The following is a 10,507-nucleotide window of genomic DNA, read 5'->3' as shown; positions in this document are numbered from 1 at the left end:
ATCTGGGCAACTGACGATCTCACTAGTAAGCTATCCAAGTCAATGCGTGCTTTCCTTGAATACATTTTTATAAAGCATGGACAAGGCTTTTTTCCATAAAAGCACTGTGTTATACCAGGGTTAAAAAAATCAATCAAAGATTGCTGCCAAATATTTGGGATATAAGGTAAAATGCTGTTCAATAAACCCTTTATTATGTATCTTTCCCACAATATTTTTTTATGTTGCAAACAACGCGCTCATGCGTTGAGTCATTGATTTCCTGCCTACTAATTGGACTTGATGTGAGTCAGCAGTTTGTAGTGTACAAATGTGAAACAGCATGACAGGGTTTTGTACCGCAGAAGAAAAAACAGCTTTCATATAAGGCAGTGTAATAATATACCATGTACAGTATACCTCAAAAAACTTTTGTGAAAATGATTTAAATTTAATGATTTGTAAAGTGGTCTATGTGTGACAGAGAAGCCAATTAGTTTATAGATTCTTTACTTTTTTTAGGGGCCCAAATTAATCACAGAACTACTACTTTGTCAACCCCTCAAAAATTGGTCACCTGGGCCCCCTTGGTGGTGGACTTTGCCAACAAATAAAGTGGGGGTCCCAATAAAAAAATAAAAGCACATGCAGACCTCATGGCTACAGGTTACTGGGGGCAAGGGGGCCCAGACCACTGGGGTCTGCTGTATTGTAGCCCGCTCAGCATTGCAGTAAAACTCACCACAGATGTAACTACACCCAACTAGTTCCCCACCACAAAGAAATTTTTATGGAGTCCCTGACACATTTTGCAGTCTGTGGTGAGTTTTACTGCAATGCTGAGGGGGCTACAATACAGCAGACCCCAGTGGTCTGGGCCCCCTTGCCCCCGGGAACCTGTAGCCATGGGGTCTACTGTATTGTAGTTACACCATTGATTCCCCAGTTGTGCTAAAACTCCACCCATGGGCCATCCTCTCTCCCATAATCCAAGCCCCCATCTGCCATTGCTGCAGAACCCGTGTATCCCACTGATGGCATCCCTGGTAATTTCTACTCAGGCAGGAACTGATGAGATGTGTACGTGTCACTGCTATATACACAACGGAGAGAATGCTAGCCGTCGTCCATTCTGCCTGGCTGCTAACAACCAAAATGTAAATAATAAAAAAACATTTTTTTTTAACCTTTGCCAATGTTCTTTTTGAATTGATGTATGATAAGAATGACTTTGCACAAAAATAATCCATCTAGTAATTCAAATATGTATCTGCCAAGAATACTTGGCAGGGGAAACCCCACCAAGCTCTGCAGATTAAGATGAGTCAGAAAAAGTAACTATGAGTAATAAATAATAAACTAAACACCGGGATAAACTGGGATAGGGTGACAAACATTCAAGCACCAAGAGTCATAAATCTGCAGGGTCAGATTTTAAGATTCATTCAGCACCCATCAATCACTCCCCCTAAGCTTGTCACTCGCATCCAATCTCCACCCATAGCCCTTCCCCGCCATTCACAACCTCTCTGACTGAATATCTATTGATGGTTTCCACTGGGACTGGCTGAAAGGAAGATTCAAACAGCTGTAGAAATCTCCTCCCTGGTCCCCAGTGGCAAAGGTCCCAAGTGAGCAACATGGTCCCCCCCATACCCCCAATTTTTGGCCTACCCAAAAATAAGGGCCTGCAAATCTGCACCCTTTTCGTGCTGATTTAGGCTTTGGCAGGCACTAAGAACAGGGCCTCATTGAGGCCTGTGTATGTCACCACTCACATCTAAATGATGCAAAATTTAGGGGAAATGTTGGGGATAAAAGGAGTGCCTATCCATATTAAATGCAGCTCTACTACACACAGACAATGCTGTATTTATCAGGGTGGTTGCATGACTCTAATGGAGCCAATGAAATATCTGCTAAAACAAAACTGCAAAAAGTGCATTAAAAAAAAAAGATAAAACGCAATACAATGAAGTCTATGAAGCCCAAGGGCCTATGGTTTGATGGCACTATTTAGATTTAGTATATTTGATAAAAATATACACTCTTTAAGGGAAACATTAATTTTCATTTTAGGGGTTACTTACTATCAATTTCCCTTATACTGTAGTCCGACAGAGCATTGGCTCCACTTCTCTCTGCCTGCATTTTGTAGGCAGACAGAGAGAAGCGAATCCACTCTCTTCCACAGCTCTGTGTAGCTGCACTGCTTTTGGCCTGAGTACAGCTACACAGAGCGGAGATCCACCCGAAAGACATGAAAGCAGCCATTTTTGGGCTCTGTGTAAGTGCACTAAGGTGGAAGCTGTGCCTGTCAATGCAGTTACATGGAGCTGCTGAATCTCCACCTGCCTACAAAGTGCAGGCGGAGTGAAGCAGATGCTCTGTGTGACTTTGGCCTTGACCAGAAATGCTTGGTTTAACTCCTCACAGACTCAAACAGTGGATGGGGAGACAAAACTAAGTTTCTGTTATGGATAAATAAGGGCGTAGGCTAAAATAGCTTCTACTCAAAACATTTCTCTCTCCCAATAAAGAACTGGAAAATAAATTTCAATAAAATATGACATTGTGATGGCAATGCATATTTTTGGATTAAGGCAATCACACAGAGGAATCTCTTGATGAAGTTTGTTACAGAAAAAACAAAGGAGATATTTTCTTACAGGTTTTTATTAATGTGCTATTATCAAAATGCACGTTTTCTATGTCAAGCATAAATCATATAAAAATATCTTTTTAATAAATACAGAGAGAACCTGCTCTACTGCTGCTTTTATATAGGAACCTACTAAAAAATGCCACTAAATTTAACACCGGCTCAGCCGCTGACTTTACCCTGGACCGTATTTAAGGTCAGGCAGTCATATACACACACTTTACTTGTAACCGTATAATGACAGGTCACGCATCTGACTAGAATCATTAATTGGGAAGTAATGTGGTTTCTTAAGAGAGGAAGTATGAGGTAAGTGATAGCATGCCTTATTAAGAAAGTGAATAAAATTCTATATAGAGTGTCTATAAAACTTTTGGGTTGGCGTAGATTTCTAACAGGTGAATCCAGACCCAGAAGCACACACAGTAAAAAATATATTTTTTCTTTTTTCTAAAGAGTCAGTAGGCTGTTAGAACTTAGAGAACATGGACTTTGCTCTCCACTACTACCACTGCTGCTGCTTCTGCTCAGCCTTCGGTGCGCTGTAGAACATGATTCTTGTGGACCAGGATAAGTGAATACCAAATTTGGCGTAAAAGGAGTAATGGATGGTGTCTTCATGAGTGTTGGGGTGTGAAGGGCCTCTGGCTCTAGGATTGTGTCGCTCAGCTCTATCCTGGGAAGGTTGACTTTAGGTCCCCTGGGTGACTCTTCATGTGGTTCCTTCTTAACCAGCCTGGAGGAGTCCACTTGCTGCATGTTGTGATGGGAGTCAGGAAACTTGCATATAGGCTGGTGAGCCTCAAGGATGAGTTCCAGCTTATCCTTCTGCTTCTGCAGCTCAGCAATTTCTTTCTGGAGGGATGACTTCTCTTCTTCAAGTTTGTCTGTCTCCTATTTAAAGTAAAAATGATATCAAGTATTGTATATTATGCCCACTTCTGTCACTTTAACCCCCAATTAGACCAGTAATTCAGGGATCCCCTCTTTTTTTTTATCCATGAGCAGCATTTCAATGAAAAAAGGTTGGGGAGCAACACAAGCACAAAAACTTTCCTAGTAGGTGACCAATAAGGACTCAGATTGATAATTTCGTAGCCCAATGTGGACTGGAAGAATACTAGAGGCACTGTTTATCAGTACACATGGTATTTATGCCTCCAAAACATGCCTTCAAGTCAGAAATTTAAAAATGGGCACCAACTTTGAGGCCACTGGGAGCAACATCAAAGGGGTTGGTGAGCAACATGTTGCTCACGAGCCACTGGTTGGGGATCACTGCAGTAATTCAACTACCCTATTTAACTTACTGCCTGCAGGTAATCTGTTAGCTCCTTGCGACGATTACGGCATTTTGCTGCTGCTACCTTGTTCCGCTCACGTCTCACTCGTCTTCGCTCCTCTTCCTCTGGTGACAGCTGTGAGAAAAAAAAAAAAGAGATAATAAATCTGTTACCCAATTTATGGAAGTGTTGTTATATGTGTGTAAGGGAGCTGGTTTGGCACTGCCACTTCCCACAAAATACCTTTATTATGTGTCTAAGGGGGTGGCATGAATGAATACTGCCTGCCTGCCATGCTCATGAATGAAGGGATTGGCAGTGACTGTGACCCTATGAGTCAGGCATTAATGTTTATCCCGCTCTTCAAACCATGGTTTGGCACGCACCACTAGGCTCTCTTTCCCAACCTGACTCATTCTACTGTTGGTGAGTCGCCTAATAACTGTTTCCGCTGCATGTGTAATTAGGATTTAAGTAGTGATCATGTTCTCTCAGCCTCATAATATAATTGGCAAAATACTATTGTTTTAGCCTCGGAAAGAAAACAGTTAACTTTTAAGGCTTATATTTTGGTTGGGTAAAAAGTATTATGTTTTCTATCAATTTTATTATTTCAATTCATAATAATTTTAAATGACATGTATGCTCAGCTTATTTAAAAGGGACAACAGTAAAGTAAATCAAAGTATTATTAATAAGTCGATAATGTGCATACTTACATGTTCTCCATTTCTCCTTCGCCCCATACTCAAGACTCCTCCCATGTTACGGATTACCCCATGCCGAGGGCTTTGGTATGGTGGTAAATTCAGGGGGCGTACACTTGGTTGGATCATCCAGTTAAGGTCCTGACTTGATGTGATAGCATTCAATGTTGGGATAAATTGACCCGAGGATGTGTGAACTGGATACTTCTGTAAAGGAATTTAGGAAGTTAAAGGTAAATTTGATTTATATGCATATTTGGTTGATACTTATTTGAAAAAAAAAAAATGTGTGCGTTATTATGAGTGTTCACATGGTTATGATTAACTAGTAGACACAGATATATATAATTCCATTGATTTACTGGATGAGTTATCAGAATTAACAGGGGTGCAGTTTAAAAACAGTTGATATTAGACTGAAAATGAATTTATAGTATGCAGATACTTGTCAGAATAAAGTGCTGCAGCAATTCTCTCTCTCAAGTTTTATATAAACTGAAGCTTAAAATTCCAGTCTTTAGGAAAGGAAAGTGAGTGACAAAACAATCTCCAGATTAAATTGTAGTTTTCCCCACAGAACAGAGTGGTATTTTTGAAGGATAAACTATATTCTGGTTTCAGCTAGATCACTGCAACCAATAATAATTGTACATTGTTCAAAACCGGACACTAGAACCTGAGTGCCAAAATGTAAAAAAAACAACAAAAACTGCCGCTAGGCTGTCAGTGGAAAACCAATAAAAAAAATATATTTATTTTTATAAACTACAATCCAAACCTCAGACATCTTGAGTTTTTTTTTCTAAACTCTATACTAAAGTGGCTTACTATGGCAATGAGAGCTGGATTCTTGCCTGTACTGGGTATCAAAATATAGATCATCCCTGTATAATCTAAAAAGTGATGTGGTAATGGCAGACTCTGTTAATGCCTTTAAGAGGGGCCTGGATGAGTTTTTGAACAAGCAGAATATCCAAGGCTATTGTGATACTAATATCTACAGTTAGTATTACTGGTTGTATATATAGTTTATGTATGTGAGTGTATAGATTGGTTAGTATAGGTTGTGTGCTGGGTTTACTCGGATGGGTTGAACTTGATGGACAATGGTCTTTTTTCAACCCTATGTAACTATGTAACTATGTACTGCACCAAACGTCTATACTTCCTGCATGTCAGGATTTCAGAAACAACCATTGAATTTAATACCATCCTCTTTAGCCTAATAATTAATGTGTAATGAGTATAATTTAGCCACCATTAATGCTGAGTAACAAGACCTGCTTGCCATGTTAAAGAACTGCTCACAGATGCCATTTACATTTTATACAGCGATGATGCTTGATAAAGTACATTTTCAAAGGAGGGTGTAGACTGTTTAGGACATTCTGTACCAAGCATGTCATCAGCAGAATTGACTCAGTCACAAACATATGTTACCTGCAGCTAAAATTCTTAGGTACATCTTAAAATGTATGAGCACCTACCTCAATGTTGCCTCTGACAGTAACAGAAACGAATGGAGTTATTACTGATGAAACAAAGGCGTAGGCTAAAATAGCTTCACATTTTCTGTCTGTATCAGGACTTGTCCTGGTTAGCCAAATCTAATCCTTTTATGGCAGCATGAATTGGCTGCATTGGGCGGTAAAGTCTGCATGAAAAGAGCTGTTTTGGGGCCATATGAATTTATACAGGTGACTTGTCCTAAAGCGTCAGAACAAGACATGCATGACACATGCAGTAAAACTATGTGCAAGAGACTTATAGATGGGAAAAACAAAATACAAACGAGGAAGAGTCTATTGCTGGCTCTGTGAGCAGGTATTGGCAGCATTTTCACTACTTTCTCTTCAGAAATCTCAAGAGGAACTGTATCATCCTATTTTCTATCTCCCCAACAGGTATGTCAAAACTGCAGACCTCTACTGAGGATGCTGGGAGATATAGCTAACAGAGAAAGAAAACATGACCATTTGAGATCCCTTGGTTAAGATACAAACTCTGATTATGTTGACTTTGAGGAATTTATTTGGGTATCAAAATATAGATCATCCCTGTATAATCTAAAAAGGTAGACAACAGACAACTATACATGCTCCTCTCTAAGAATTTATCAAGCCTCCCACTTATCTTTACACCAGCATGACACTGAGGTATTGTTTACACAGAGCATTCATGCTCATATTTGCATTTGAGTAGGAGTTGACATTTTACTTTCTTGGGCTTTGCCATTATCTAAATGTATCAGTAAAAGACTGCAGTGATTTGTGTGCACTGGTTGGTATTAGGGTTGCCACTTGTCTGTTTTTTCAGAAATACCAGCCAAGGTCGCGGCTGGTATTACAAATTTAGCAGAAATGTACTAGCAGGTAAATTTGTCATAACTAGTTCTCCACCCCAGCCACACCTCCGATCCGCCCACAATCCCCTCGCCCCGGGGCCCTCTCTATGCCTCAGAAGCCTGCCCTACTCATGAAGGTCTTCTGCAATCTGGCTGGTGATGCATCGACTCTGCCCCATTTGCGTCATAACCCCATCCCCCACATCACAGACACGCCACCTCGCAATCCTGCCCCCATCCCAGCCGATATTATTGTTGGCAAAAGGTGGCAACCCTAGTTGGTATTATTCTTCTGATGTCTATGGACAAGCCTTGGCTCAGTGCTCCTACTCATGGGTGCCAATGCACAATTGCAAAGAGTTCTCTGCAAGCAACGACCTACAGTTTTGTGCATTACATGATATTTGTGGATCTGCTGCTACTTTATTTTTTCTCAGGGTAGAAAAGACAATTTAAAGCATTTATGTAAGGTGGTAAATACTTAAAAACAATATTTTTAATTGATTCATAGGAAATGAGACCTAACACTTCCCCTAGTCAGTGATTAACACAAAGGAATTTTTTTTTCTAAAACAAACTATCTGCCTTATTAAAATAGTTGAAGTGATTTCTATGCTTATTTTTTTTATTTAAATTTAATTTTAATTTCTGTTAAAATCCCTTTTAGCATTAGAAGACTTCCAGTGAACTTTGTGCTGGACTAATGCAATATAAAACAGGGTAATCCCCAGCACATAAAACTGCATGATCACACCTGTCCCCCAAACTACATTAGCAATAGCAGGTATTTTTCCACTTTCACTTCTGATAGCGCAGCAGCTTGTAGCAACATATTTAGTACATGCATACCATAGATACAAGTTTTTTAATTAACCATGCTTTGGGTATTTAAAATCCGATTAAACAAATTGCTTTAATTCTATGACAGAAATAAATTTCCTGTCTTCTCTCAGTCAATATACTATAGTTCATAAAAAGGGGGTGCTTACAATACAATACCACTAAATGATGATTCACCTTTGGCATGGCATGTATGGTAGGCGTGGCGCATTGTGCGTCCTTTGAAACAAAGTCTTATGGGACGCACCAATCAGGTAGCCAAGAGTCCCTGGAAATTATTTTCAAATATTGGCAGCCATTCAGAGTCAAAAGATGATTTTTTTTCTACCAGCAGATTAAGGTGCATTTAAAAGGATAGCTTTGTAAAACAGGATTTTACAACAAAACAAAAATAAAACAAGCTAATTGTCACAGCATTGGAAAGATACTGGATAATGGGGAGACCAAGGTTTAAGAAGCCAGCCATAATGACAAAATAAAAGCACATTATATAATAAGTTATCTAGTGATTTCAACTTCTCCTGTACCCAGTAACAGCCTCATAGTGCCAATGCCTAAGCATACCACCAATACTTTACAAAGGGGGCATATATTGCCCAGATAAATATCCACAAATAACTTAATTCACTTTACTAGGTTTGGGGGAAATCAGAGTCATAGACACAACAGAAAATATGACATATGTACTTATATATATGTAACAAACACATATATGGGTGATATATATAGAGAGAATGAGAGTAAGAGAGAGAGAGATGAAGTGACATACTCCAATTGAAGCAGCATATATAGAAAAGCACACTCATTAGAGCTTAAATAGAGCAAAATAAAAGTGTATTTGCTGTACATTCCTAAGCAATGTTTCGGGATTTGTCAAAGACCATGAAAAAGTGTAGAGGTCTGAGCAACTTTTTTAAAATTATATATATACATATATTTTCCCAAAATCATTATTGTGTAGATGTTATATAATACGTCTTGTTACAGATAACTGTGTATGGATTCAGCAATAAACCTGAAGAAATGCCGACTCACCTGCTGCGCGTCCTCGGGAGGTGGGTTCAGTCTGACGCTGTGTCCCATTCCTGAAGTTCCTAAAATTGGGGAAGATCCCGAGTTCCGTAGGCCGTGGCTGCTGCACCCCGAATCTGGCTGAGGGAAGGCTCCAGTGAAGTCTCTGTACATGTTCTGGATCCTCACTACTCCTCGGTTTAACTCACTCTGACTCAGACTGCCCCCAGTCAAAGTTTATGAATGAAGATTGGCAGACTGAACTATATAAAATAGTGGGGGGGTAATTGTCAAAAGTTGTGCGAAACTGCGTTGCTGGATCCTTCGAGTACGTCAAGTACACTGTTTTTCGGATAAAAGATGTTTTAACTCTAACAGTATAATAAGTGGATATTAGACGTTTCTTGGCGCGTCTGAGTGTAAATGTTTATAAAGTATAACTCCCCCCATTAGTAATCCACAGTTGGTACAGCCTCGGAGTTACCTAAAGGCCTGTGACGTACATGCCCATATATGGTATACTTCCTCCAGCGTGAGGAAACCCCTTTGCTAGAAATGGCTGTTATTTCGTTCTGCTATTTCCAGAGTGGAAAGGAAATTATAGGTAAAACGCTGTAGCTACAGAGGCACCAAGAAAAGCAAATACTTCTGGGAAATGATGCCTGTTTGTATACCGAGGGTTAGTGTTTACGTTTTACGTTGAAATCGACACGTTTGGGTAGAATTTATGGGAAACTCTCTTATCAAGAACTGAGGGACTTTTAAGAAACAGACAGGTGTGTACCGCTCGCTTCTTATAAATGCCGATATATATATATATATAAATACCCACTAATTTATACTGCGAGTTATACAGACAGGATACCAGGAAATCTCCAGGTGGGCCCAGGTGTCAGTGGGCCCTCTCGCTTCTTTTTGCTGGAGTTGGACTGGTCCATCAGGATACTAGGATAACTCCCAGTGGGCTGCTTTATGGTCATTCCCTATTCCTGTATGAGAAAAAATAGGAACAAAGAAGTATAATAAACTATAATATAATAACTAGTATAGTAAAGAGATTAAATGAGGAATAATAGTTTAGTGGCATCTCAGTCCCACACTGTATCCAGAAAAGAACTGTTCCTTCACATGTAGAAACTGGGACTTTTATTCGATTAACTAGAAATGATTGCAATTCCTAATGATCTGTATAAAGTGAGGGGACTTCTGTTATACTGTAGGTGCGGGCTTTGTACATTACCCTCGGTGTTCTGTTATATTGATAATTATATATTTGAGTTATATATGAGTCACCCGTTTCCTAATGATACAGACAATTTAGGTGCAATTGCTTGACGTGACGTGATTGGGCTGGGCAGGTGAGTGGCTAAATATACCATCATATTCACGTTATTTGCCTGTTCTCGGCAATGCAACAGTGTAACATAAAAACTGTGGCAGGGAAAGAGTTAATTCTACACGCTTTCTGTTTCTTTCACGTTCTCAGACAGAATCATGTCTCGTCTCTTTCGTCTCCCCTCCCCCAGCCATTTTCGCCTTTCCCCTCTCTCAGGACCCCCGGGTGCCGGCTGTCTCACCCTCACGTGCTTGTCTTTCCCGTAACTTGTGACTCAGCCCCCTGTCACCTCTCCCTGCTCTCCCCCTGTCACCTCTCCCTGCTCTCCCCCTGTCACCCCTCCCT

The 10,507-nt window shown here is 40.0% G+C and overlaps 1 protein-coding gene across 1 annotated transcript; it reads right to left on the bottom strand.

Moving 5' to 3' along the window:
- Positions 1-2,637: 2,637 nt before the first annotated feature.
- On the bottom strand, positions 2,638-9,224 carry fosl1 (FOS-like antigen 1). The gene is made up of 4 exons (XM_002939331.5): positions 8,851-9,224; positions 4,644-4,838; positions 3,952-4,059; positions 2,638-3,535 (listed from the first exon to the last, which is right to left on the bottom strand). Exons 1-4 carry the CDS (start codon positions 8,998-9,000, stop codon positions 3,092-3,094), a joined length of 897 nt encoding a protein of 298 aa, XP_002939377.3. The 5' UTR covers positions 9,001-9,224; the 3' UTR covers positions 2,638-3,091.
- Positions 9,225-10,507: the final 1,283 nt, after the last annotated feature.

Source organism: Xenopus tropicalis, chromosome 4 (assembly GCF_000004195.4).
Source record: "Xenopus tropicalis strain Nigerian chromosome 4, UCB_Xtro_10.0, whole genome shotgun sequence".
Lineage (NCBI taxonomy): Eukaryota > Metazoa > Chordata > Amphibia > Anura > Pipidae > Xenopus > Xenopus tropicalis.
This window is presented reverse-complemented; position numbering and strand designations above follow the sequence as displayed.

What these genes read in the sequence shown, in the direction of transcription:
- fosl1 (XM_002939331.5), bottom strand. Translation starts at nt 9,000, where the DNA reads ATGTACAGAGACTTCACTGGAGCCTTCCCTCAGCCAGATTCGGGGTGC. An exon ending in CTCCCGAGGACGCGCAGCAG is followed by an intron (nt 4,839 to 8,850) that starts GTGAGTCGGCAT and finishes ATTCCTTTACAG; the next exon opens with AAGTATCCAGTTCACACATC. An exon ending in TAACAGATTACCTGCAGGCA is followed by an intron (nt 3,536 to 3,951) that starts GTAAGTTAAATA and finishes TACTTTAAATAG; the next exon opens with GAGACAGACAAACTTGAAGA.